Raw genomic sequence first — 11,469 nt, 5'->3', positions numbered from 1 at the left:
CCCCATCTGGCCTGGTAAAGCGGAGGCCAGCAGCCACCAGGTGTGATCGGGCCCGATCCTGTCTCTCCCGGCGTCCCCGCAGGTAGGCAGGGAGCTCCTCCCGGCGCTGCCCCCGTCCCCAGCTCCCGCGGAGGGGAGGAGGAGGGCCTTTCCCCGGCTCCTCGGGGCGCCTCGGGATTCCGGCGGCGGCGCTGGCGCCCATCGTCGCTGTATCGGGCCAGGCTCCGTCCCGCTCCCATCCTCCCCACCCCCCCTCCGCCCTCCCCGAGGCCTGTGCGTGTCTCTGGCTGAGCCGCCAGTGGATGTCGTTGTTCTGTTCCTTGAGCGCGATGTCACTCCTTTAGCATGACCTCAAACGCGGCGGGGGCTGGGACCGCCAGTCATCCTCCGTGCGAGGGCCGGGGCGGGCGCGGGCGGGACCCAGCCCCGCCGCCCGCCGCACTTTTGTGGTGCCGCCGCCGCCGCGGGCTCCCCTTTCTCGGTGGGGCTGGCCGCGGGGCGGGCGATGCTCCGCGCTCTCTGAGCCGCCGCACCGCGTCCGTCGTCCGTCCCTCCGTCCGTCCCCGCGGAGGCCGCGCAGGATGCTGCGGAGGGGCGCGGAGGCGGCGCTGGCCCTGCTGCTGGCGGCGGCGTGGCTGGCGCAGCCCCTGCGCGGCGGCTACCACGGCGGGAACATGTTCGCCGTGCAGACGGGCCAGCCCGACCCCTGCTACGACGAGCACGGGCTGCCCCGCCGGTGCATCCCCGACTTCGTCAACTCGGCTTTTGGGAAGGAGGTGAAGGTGTCGAGCACCTGCGGGAAGCCGCCGTCGCGGTACTGTGTGGTGACGGAGAAGGGCGAGGAGCAGGTCCGCTCCTGCCACCTCTGCAACGCCTCCGACCCCAAGCGCGCCCACCCGCCCTCCTTCCTCACCGACCTCAACAACCCGCACAACCTGACCTGCTGGCAGTCCGACAGCTACGTCCAGTACCCCCACAACGTCACCCTCACCCTATCCCTGGGCAAGAAATTCGAGGTGACCTACGTCAGCCTGCAGTTCTGCTCACCGCGCCCCGAGTCCATGGCTATCCACAAGTCCATGGACTACGGCAAGACCTGGGTGCCCTTCCAGTTCTACTCCACGCAGTGCCGCAAGATGTACAACAAGCCGAGCCGCGCCGCCATCACGAAGCAGAACGAGCAGGAGGCGGTCTGCACCGACTCGCACACCGACGTGCGTCCCCTCTCCGGCGGCCTCATCGCCTTCAGCACCCTGGACGGCCGCCCCACGGCCCACGACTTCGACAACTCGCCAGTGCTGCAGGACTGGGTGACGGCCACCGACATCAGGGTGACCTTCAGCCGCCTCCACACCTTCGGCGACGAGAGCGAGGATGACTCCGAGCTGGCCCGCGACTCCTACTTCTACGCCGTCTCCGACTTGCAGGTCGGCGGGCGATGCAAGTGCAACGGCCACGCGTCGCGCTGTGTCCGTGACCGCGACGACAGCTTGGTGTGCGACTGCAAGCACAACACGGCCGGCCCCGAGTGCGACCGCTGCAAGCCCTTCCACTACGACCGGCCCTGGCAGCGAGCTACGGCCCGGGAAGCCAACGAGTGTGTGGGTGAGTCCAACACCGCGGGCCCGAACACGGCGGCAGACGCGGGACAGGGAAGGGAGCAGGGCGCCGAAGTCCCCGGAAGGGCAGGGAGAGGGGAGAAGGAAGGACCCGACAAGGGACGGTGAGCGAAGGGCATGAGGACATCCAGGGACCCGGCAAGGGACCTTCGGGAAACGGGGAGCGGGCAGGAAAAGGCGAGGAAAAGGTATGGAGGCATCCAGGAGACGTCAGGGATGGTGAGGAAAATGCATGGGGACATGCAGGACCCGTCAGATACTGGGAGAGAAAGGCACTGGGACATCCAGGGACACGGCAGCAACGGGATGGTAAAGGCATGGGGACATCCAGGGACACAGCGAGCAGTGCGGGGACATCCAGAGACGGGGAGCAGGACACGGACACGCAGGGACATGAAAGGTAGGACAGGGAGAAGACACTGAGGTACTCGGGAACTTAGGGCAAAGGAGGGAACAGCGAGGGATGCTGAAGCGCGGAGCAGGGGACATGAATGTGCTCGGAAGCTCAGCGGACAGGATACAGAGGCGCTCGGCAGCGTAGGGCAGGGGACAGCGAGGTACCCGGGATCTCACTAGTGATAACACCGAAGGACCTCGAGGTGCAGAGCTGGGGTCAAGAGGAACTGAAAACCATCGGGCAGGGGACGGCGAGGCACTGGAATCTGGGGCAAGGGATACGGAGAGTCCCCGAGGCGTAGGACGGGGGACACAGGAGGCACCCGGGAACGCAGGACGGGAGCATCGGGGAACTCTGCAGCGCAGAGCAGGGGACAGCGGGAGACTCGGAAGCGCAGGGCAGAGGACAACAAGGAGCTCAGGAGAGAGGAGAAGGGACACAGGAGCTCAGGAAAACACCGCTCGTGTTTTGGGAAGCATTGGATAGGGTCTTCCTCCCGTCCCGGGCAGCGCCCGGCCGGGGGTCCCGCGGCGCACAGAGCGGGGTCCGGTCCCGGATCGGAGCTCTCCGGCAGCCGGCTTTCCGGGGACACAAGCTCAGAGCCCGCCGCTAAGCCTCCAGCTCTCCGGAAGGGCTCCGTGCTCGGACGGGACGGGGACGGGCTCGGGCTCCGGTTTTCCCCGGCAGGGAAAGGTGGTCGGCTTCGGGAACTCTCCCATCGCTGCATCCTCAGGGCGTGCGGGCGGCCCCGGGGACCTGAAAGAGCCCCAAGAACAACTGAAAACAGGGGAACAGCCCCTTCGCTCCTTTTCGGGAGAGAGCCTCGCGTCGTCCTGGCTCTGGGCGAGCCGCATCCTTCGGGCTGTACCCGAAGGGAGACGGGGGATCCCTCGCCTCTGCCCGGGGTGGCCAAGGGTGATGAGTTTGGGGTGTTCCTCCCCTCGAGTCCCCGCACAACCCGCCGAAGTCTTCCCTCCGGTTTTCCATCCCCCGCTCCCCAGCGGGCCTCCCCTGCGCCGCCGGTCCCCTCCTCGCCGCGGTTTAGGGGGCTGGTGACAGTCCCCGGGACCAGCCGGGTGCCGGTGGCCGTGGGTGACCGAGCATCGAGCCGCGGAGAACGGCCCCGGCACCCGCCGCCACCACCTTTTTTACACGGAAAACACGTCCCCGGCTTCCAAAATATCTGTAGCTTCGATGATAGGAAAAAAACACAAAACCTCCATCGAGAGGTTCGCGCTGAGCTTCTTAATTTTTTTGCCTTTGTCTGTTTTGGTTTTTGTTTTCGCCTTTCCCCAAATCACAATCAGATGTGTCCCTTGCAAAGGGAGCAATGTCTTCGCCGGCGCCTTCAGCAGTGCGGCACCGCCAAGCCTCGGTTATCTGGCGGGAGACGGGGACCCTATCCCGCGGGAGGGAGAGATGCGGGGTCCCGGTCCGGAGCCTCCTCTCCCCGCCGGGCTGTGGCTCCTTTCGGGGCCCCGGGGCGGTTTCTGGATGAGTGCCTCTTGGGTGGGTCGATAGTGCCGAGCAGCGATTTATCCCCATGCTGGCTTTTCCTCCTGCTGCCGGGATGGGGCTGCATGTCGGGCCCTGCGCTTCCTCTTCCTCAGCAGCAGGTCCGGGAGCAGGAGGGGCTCAGCTCCCCCACGGCTCGGTTCATCACTCCCTGGGTGCAGAGTTCCCGCTATCGCCGATGTCCGTATACATTTGGTAGGATTCCGGGGTGCTCTTGCATCCTCGGTCCACTCTACAGGCTCCTGAAGTGCTCCTCAGAATGTTCATCTCTGAAGCTAGCACCACGCACTTACCGTCCTTCTCCTTTCCAATTGACTTCCAATAAAAAGGGAACAAGTTCCCAGTTTCCAGTAAAACGTGTCACTTTTGTGCCAGGCTTCGCAGCTCAGACCATGCACAGTCCTGGCTGCGGCAGACTTTGCAAACCAAAATCACTCATTTTTTTTTTTTTCCCCTTTCCCGCTGACTTTGCTGGGAAGTGAATGTTTTGCAAAGATGAAGTTACCATAAAATAATTCTCCCCAGCCCATTCCCCAGGGCTGTACCTGTCAGTCTGCAAAACCAACCACGGCCAAACAACTGCGTGGTCCTGCCAAGCCCACACTGCCTAGAATAATCCTCCTAGATAAAGATCACAATAACCCTATTCAGCACTCACCCACTTGCTCATGACCATCGGCCCACCCCGGTTTATCTCCGAAATCCAGAGACAAGGTCGGGCTTTGCAGTCACCCGAGGGCTCAGGACATGGCCTCCGGTGGGCAGAGGCAGGGGATGAGCCGTGGGTAGGGGGGTTGGAGAGATCTTCCGCCTCTTGAGAGGGAAGCCAGAGGATCACAGAATCATAGAACGGTTTGGGTGGAAGGGACCTTCAAGGCTCATGGAGTCCCACTCCCCTGCAATGAGCAGGGACATCTTCAACTAGATGTAGAAGGCCAGAACCTCCTGAGCAGGTGTGGCCAGGGGGGCGGTGAACTATCCAGATGAGCTGAATGTGCCCCAAGAAGTGCTCTAAGAGCTGATTGTTTTGTTGGGTTTGTGTTTTTTTTTTTTTCACTGATTTTGCACTTCTTTTTTTTTAAAAAAAATTGGTCTGGGTTTTTTTTTCAGGCAGTGAGAAAAATGACAGAATGTGCCTGCTTTGCTTAAAAATTTGGGTGTTTTCTTTGGTAAGCCCCTTCCCAATGCCAAACCCGAATCTTTGTTCCTATTCATGCTTATTTGGGGCTGGGAAAGGAACGCGCTGGGGTTTCTGACAAAAAGTCAAAATTTCCCACGGGAACGTTTTTCGCCAGCCAGATCTAATTTTTCTTTATCACATCTTGCTGCCTGCAAGAACCCGGGCACCGCACATGGAGGGGACAGGGCTGGCCCAAGATGTTCTCCAGGGACCTCTCCTGCAGGAGCCTGGACAGCAGAGCTTTGCACATTCACACTCCCATCAACTTTACCTGGCAAATAACTCATCCACGTAGAGCTTGGCCTTACAGTCCGGCTTTGGCCGGGTGCCTGGGAGCTAACATGCTCCAGGGAGGACACAGCTTGGAGACAAACTTGGAGGTCTGCTCTCCATCCTTCCTCTCCCCAGTGCTGGCGGGCTGGCTTCATTTGCTGGCTTCATTAGGTCCAGCCTAAGCCCCTTGTCTCCAACCCAGTTTGTCCTGATGAAGTTTCCAGCTCTCCTGTGAGAGGAGATTGCAGCTGGAAAAGGCCTGAACTAAGACGCTGTCAGAGCTCAACTGCTGGTGAGCTGGTGTGGACACATGAAAACACAGGCAGGGCTTTGGCCAGTTTTAGAGACGCCAATAAAGTCGATCAACACCATTCCACAGTTCCTCATGAACCATGGTGTTATTTAGAATGATGCTTTTGAATACACCCTTTGGCTTGCACAAAATACCTTTGCATTTGCCTTAGCTGGAGAAAGCGCTGTGAGACAAACCCAGGCTGCAGCCCACTGAAGCACGTTGGGAGCGACCTCCAGACTCCATTCCCAGTGCCGGTAGCTCTGGGGCTCCGCAGCCCTTTCCCCCTTGGGGCCGGGAGATGCACCCAGCACTTGCACCTGTGCCTGATGTCAGCACATCTGCAGGTGCCGGGTTCTGCTCTGATGTTGGCCCCTGTGTGGTGCCCAGAGAGTGTTTAATGATCACAAGTGCAACTGCAGTGAGAGAAAGGAAACACTATGTGTTTGCATATGGGATTTAGCACAAGCCACACATGAAGCCTGGTGTTCGGCTCTGCTCCGCAGTGTGTGCTGCAGTTGGGCTCGCAGGCTGGGATGTGTCTCATGTCAGAGCAACCTGTAAGCAAGTTTCTCCTCCAGCTAAAAGGAAACTTAGACAAGGAGGGGACCAGGAACTGCTAAAGAACAGTGTGCCAAACACTTCCAATGAAAGACTTCCTTCCAGACAAACCTGGGGCTTTCTCATCTCAGTGGTGGCCCAGGGTATTTGAAGGGCAGAGCGTACAAAAACAGCTTGTGGGCTCCCTTCCATCCTCATCATAACCAGGGAGATCAAATCCTTCCCCATCTGTCAGTTCTTCTCATTCTGGTCCTGCAGAGGGATGTAAAGTGTAGGATTTCATCTCAGGGGCTTCCTGGTGTCAGAGACAGGTAGCTTTTCAAATCCATCTGTGCGGGATGTGTGAGTGTCCCCAGGGCTTACCTTCTTCCAGAGGGAGGTGGAAGGATGCAAGTATTGTAAAGCAGCAACAATTCTTATCTGAGCAAAGAGGTTCCAAGTAGGATTTTCAAGGTGTCCCTGCAGGATTCCCAGTGTGCCGGTGAAGGATCTTCAGGGTGCAGCATCCTCTGCCTGTGGGATGAATGCTGCTGCCTGGGCTGGGCAGCACAGCATGACCATGTCTCTAGATTGAGCCAGCCAGCTTCCAGGCGGATTTTGGAGGTGCTGTGTGCTGATACTACCCATTCCCTTCTGATGACATTAGGGATACTCATAATTTCTGATCTTCAGGTTTGCCTTGTGCCTCAGTTTCCCCATTTATTGAGAGTAAAGGGGAGCTGTGCAGAATGCTTTGGATTTGGGGTAAGGAAGGTGTGAAGCAGTATCGTAACATCCTTGTGCTGAGTGAAACATTGCAACTGGGGCAGCTTCACCAGCGGCGTGGCACCAGCCAGCACCCTGTGCAGGGGGACTTCTCGTGGCACCATCTGCCATCCATGGAGCTGCAGGTCCTCTGCACCCCAGTGCAGCTCCTGGTGGTTGTTCTGCATGGGGAATTGCATGAGCTGTGGGTAACGCTCTGTTGCTGAGCAGATGGGTCCTGTAGCCATAGAAATATGGGCCCATAAGCTGCTGAGACTCCCATTGTAGCCTCCCAAGGGGGTCTTGCATGGGCAGAGCTTTCTCACAGGCTTTTATTCTCAGGAAGCTTAAAGTTAAACTGATTTCCAACAGAAAGGTTTTTACACCAACAAACAAACAAACAAAAAAGCGCAGTTAAGGCTAAAACAAAACCAGGCTTGGCACTCTGGGTTGGACACTTGCCTTCCCTTGAGCTTGTCCACGGCTAATCTCTGCCCTCCTCTTTCTGGGCCAAAGCATGTCATCTTTATTCAGCCGATGCTGTCCTGCTTCGGCAAACTCCCTGTGACCGCCCAGGGGGACGTGCTGCCGCTCCCAGAACAGAGTGAGAACCGTGTGAGGACTCTTGAATCTCTGCTGCCTGCAGGGCTCCTGCTTGTAAAACACCCGGGGTTCTGGTTTTGAAGTGGGGGCAGCTGGGATGCATGAGCCTGCCTCAATATTCTTAATGTGTCTCCCCTTCATCCTCTGGGATGGGGGATGGACTTTCCGAAGGTCGCTGCCTTCTTTGGCCTCAGGTCTCTCCTGTCTTCCTTTTGAGAAGCTCTGCTTTTAGGTGCAGTTCCTTTGGAGGCTTCTGTGCTTATTAGGAGCTATTGCATGCAAGGGTTGGGCTGTGCAAGCAGGCTTTTACTGGAGACCTTCTGGAGGATTTTGGGGTGCTGTGATGAGTTTGTTTCCCAGTCTGGGTCAGGATGACTGGAACTAAACCTTACCCTTCATAGCACTGCAGAGGTTGTACATCATTTCATCCCGTGCTGCTGTCTAACAGCAGAAATAAACCAAAACGGGCCCCAGGACCCACTGAAAGCATCCAGCCTTTCCTAGAAAGCACCAACAGAGCTGCCTGCATGCAGGACACACCAGCCCTCACCATGGCAGGGCGCTTCACAGCCCCCCAGCCTCATCCACACCCTCTTCAGTACCTAAAGGGCTTATAAGAAAGATGGGGAGAGACTTTCTAGCCTGTGCGATAGGAAGATGGATGATGGGTTTCAACTGAAAGAGGGAGATTCAGGCTGGATGTGAGGAAGAAATTCTTTACAGTAAGGGTACTAAAACGCTGGCACAGGTTGCCCAGAGAGGTGGTGGATGTGCCATCCCTGGGGATGTTCAAGGCCAGGATGGATGTGGTTCTGGGCAACCTGGTCTGGCTGAAGGTGTCCCTGCTCATTGCAGGCGGTTTGGACTGGATGAGCTGTGAAGGTCCCTTCCAACCCAAACCATTCTGTGGTTTATTTGCAGCATGTTCCTGATTGCGCCAAGCAGATTGCCCAGTTTTCCAGGCAGCAGCAGGGGAGGTTGGTGTTTTGCTGCCAGGACCAGCCCGTGCAGGCAGCTTAGAGCTGGGGAAAGGGTTCTGCGGTGGCAGAGCCCAGCAGTCACATCTGCTCAGTCCCCAGGGTGTCTCCGGAGTGGTGGCTGCCACTTGGCCTTTGCTGCTGCAATCAGCAGGGGACATTTCCTTTGCATAACCTGAGCTCCCATCCTGAGCATCCCTGCCAGATCCCTGCTGCTTCCCGCAGGGCAGAGTGGCAGAGCCAGGGAGCCTGGCACCAGTGTGGGGCTCAGCCTTGGCTCCGCAGCCCGGCGGTTTGAGGACACATCTCTGCAGCCCAGCGGGAATCGAAGCACAGTTCCTAAAGGAACAGGCCAGATCCTCACCCAGTGGGCACAAACCAGGCTGTCCAGTGGCAGCACCTCCTCCAAAAGCCATGCTTCGAAAAGTCCCTTGGCCAGGACTGCGCTGCCTGGATGAAGTGACAGGCAGGCTTTTAGAAAGATATCTGTGTAATAGCTTTCATTTAAGGGGGATTAGGATGCCCTGGGGACTGATAAGGAGAGAGGGAAGCTTTTCCTACTCTGAGCCAGTGCAGCCGTGGTGGCTGTTGGGGGGTCTCGGCTGCTCCTGCTCCATTCCAGGCAGGAGCAGCCCATGCTCGCAGCCTTGATCCACGGCGCGAAGGGGCTGAGCCACACGCCGGTGGAGTCTGTGTTAGGCTCAGCTGAAGGCAGGGGGTTAACTGGTGTGGAGGAGAAAACCCTGCCTTTTTTGGGGGGTAGATACTGAAGAAACAGGCTCTGCCCCACGAGATCATGGGCCCCCACGCTGGCGGGGAGGCAGGGGCAGGAGCACACAGCTCAGCTGCGAGCCTGGTTTAGGGATTCATTTTGAGCAGCACTAGTTTTAGTTAAGCCTGGAGTTTAAAAACTGATGACACAGAGAGACTGCTTTATCCTGGAGCTCTGCGGGGATGGTGCGAGCTTGTTTCGTGGCATTTGTTCTTTTTGACCTGCTATGGGGAGCTGCTGGGATGGGGAATGCTTTCTGGTGATGGAGACCTAGACACAGATCCAGCAACGGTGAATGATGGAGCGGGAAGAGCACTCCCCAGTTTCCCAGGGCACTAAGGAGTGGGGGGATTTCTTTCCCCCCTGTTCCAGGTGGGAAGTAAAGAAGGAAACGCAGGAGGACGCTGCTGGCTCAGTGGTCCCCACTTCACATGCCTGCTTTCCAGGCTGTGTGCCATGTCCATGCTGGGTCATCTGCGAGATCCCAGCTCTTCTGTCCCTGATCACCACCCTTACACATACCTGCATACTCCAGGTTCACAGGTTTGGATGGGGAGATGGATAGCAGTCCATGCCATCTTCCCAGTGTATTTCAGAGCCCATCCATCACACAGATCCCTACAAGGCTGCACTTCGTGGCTTGGTGTGGATCATTGTGATCTGCGCTTCCTTTTAAACTGAGTATGACTATTTTGATGGCGGCTCCATGGGGCAAATTAATGTCCCTTAATGTCAGTCATCTGGCTGCTTAGGTACCAGTCTTAGGCAGTCAGACCACAATGAAAGGAAAGAGCAAGGACAGTGCGTGTGATCAGAAACAGGGATTTTTGTACACCCACTGGGGATTGCCCAGTGCCCAGTGCAGCACTTTGGTTCGCTCCCACAGCCCCAGAAGTACCTCACTTCAGGTTGTAGCTTGGTATTTCTGGTTGTTCAGGAGATGCTCTGGGAAGAACTGAGCCACACATGCAGGAAGGTGAGGAGGGCTGAGGGTGAGACAGAGCTGGAAGGCCAGACCTGAACCTCCCTGCTCTCAGTCTCCTCTTCATGGCAGCTTTTCCCTACACCCTTCTCCTCATGCAAGGAGGCTCCGGCTCTTCCTGAACCACTGGCCCCACAGCGTGCAGTAATGCACAGAATCCACAAGGAGGTGGGAATGGGGCAGAAGGGATGGGAAAGGTAAGGTTGGCATCCCAAAAACTGAGCTCAGCCTTTAAAGCTTGTGTGAAGAGCCCAAGCAGAGAGGAGTCTGCGGCACAAAGGCTGCTCCACCTGAACAGAATCATAGAATCCTAGAATGGATTGTGTTGGAAGGGACCTTAAAGCTGCCTGCCACGGGCAGGGACACCTTTCACTAGGGCAGCTTGCTCCAAGCCCCTGTGTCCAACCTGCCCTTGAACACTGCCAGGGATGGGGCAGCCACAGCTTCTCTGGGCACCCTGTGCCAGCGCCTCAGCACCCTCACAGGGAAGAGCTTCTGCCTAAGAGCTCAGCTCAGTCTCCCCTCTGGCAGGTTAAAGCCATTCCCCTTGGCCTGTCCCTACAGGCCCTTGTGAAAAAAAAACAACAAAAGAAGCCTGTCCCAGAAGCAAATTCAGTCCTGGGGGGCTGTGACTTAGGTATCAGGACACTGTAAATGGAACAGGGAAGAAGGAAGGTAAATGACTGGTAGGACTGCAGATAGAAAAAGTATGGTTCTAAAAATCAGGCATCGTGGTACAGGAGATGAGCAGAGGAGATGAGCATCCTCAGGACGCCAAAGCTGGCTGTTCCCTCCTGGTGCTGGCGAGAGGCCGTTGTTTTCCACCCTCATCTGATAAGAGGTGCAGAACGAGCCAGGCAGCCGTCGTGTGCCTTGCCTTCCTCTGGCGTTGCAGGCTGTCCCGAGCCAGGCTGTTTACTCCATTGTCTGCCCGCCCTTTTGCAATAGGGAGTCAGTTCTGGTTAATGTTGGAGATCGTAACGTGATTACCAAAAGTCTCATGAAATTAAATCACTTTGCTTCAAAGCGGCTGGGGAGGGGGAGAGTGCCTCTGGCAGCAGGGATGGCCGAGCGGATATTGAAAGCAGACTGGTAGCCAGTATTGCACTGCACACAATTGAGCTCTGACAGTGTGAAGGCAAATACAAACAGCAGCTTGTGTTTGCACACAAAGGCTCTGTGCACCAGTATCCCCAGCCCTGTACTTTACACCCTTGGCTCTTGGGCAAAAAGTCCTGGGAGGGTAGGAAGGAGGGAAAATCCACTGAATATTTAGAAATGAATTGAACTGTGCAAACATGCCATTGGGAAGTTCTCAATGTAATGCTTTGGATCAGCTGCCCACCGGGGCTGGAACACAACTGCTGGACTTGAAAGGGCAACTTTCACGCTGAAGCAAAACTGGACAAAAGAAGATAAATGAAACGGGCTCCCGGCGGGGTTTGGTTTGTTTGTTTTTGTAACTCAGCTAATATTCCTGCATTGTTCAGCCCAGTGGCCCATGTCTGTCCTTCACACGCTGCTCGTAAATTGGGGCTGAGCAGGCGGCACAGG

At 57.1% G+C, this 11,469-nt stretch overlaps 1 protein-coding gene across 6 annotated transcripts in view; it reads left to right on the top strand.

Annotated features, from left to right (window-relative positions):
• Positions 1 to 273: 273 nt before the first annotated feature.
• Positions 274 to 11,469, top strand: part of NTN1 (netrin 1) — a 100,184-nt gene continuing 88,988 nt past the window's right edge. For 3 of the 6 annotated variants that reach the window (XR_009963169.1, XR_009963170.1, XR_009963168.1), the window contains exon 1: positions 274 to 1,605. Coding sequence is in view for 1 of the 6 variants with exons in the window: in XM_062610537.1 (XP_062466521.1) it covers positions 582 to 1,605 (1,024 nt within the window). In the remaining 5 variants the exon portion in view is untranslated. The remainder of the gene's footprint in view (positions 1,606 to 11,469) is intronic. The other 3 variants (XR_009963166.1, XR_009963167.1, XM_062610537.1) reach the window with 1 other exon arrangement.

This window comes from Pezoporus occidentalis, unplaced genomic scaffold (genome assembly GCF_034315485.1).
Source record: "Pezoporus occidentalis ecotype Australia unplaced genomic scaffold, CSIRO_AGI_Poc_V1 ctg148, whole genome shotgun sequence".
Classification (NCBI taxonomy): domain Eukaryota; kingdom Metazoa; phylum Chordata; class Aves; order Psittaciformes; family Psittacidae; genus Pezoporus; species Pezoporus occidentalis.
Note: the sequence above shows the minus strand (reverse complement) of the source record. Positions and strands in the feature narration are given on the sequence as shown.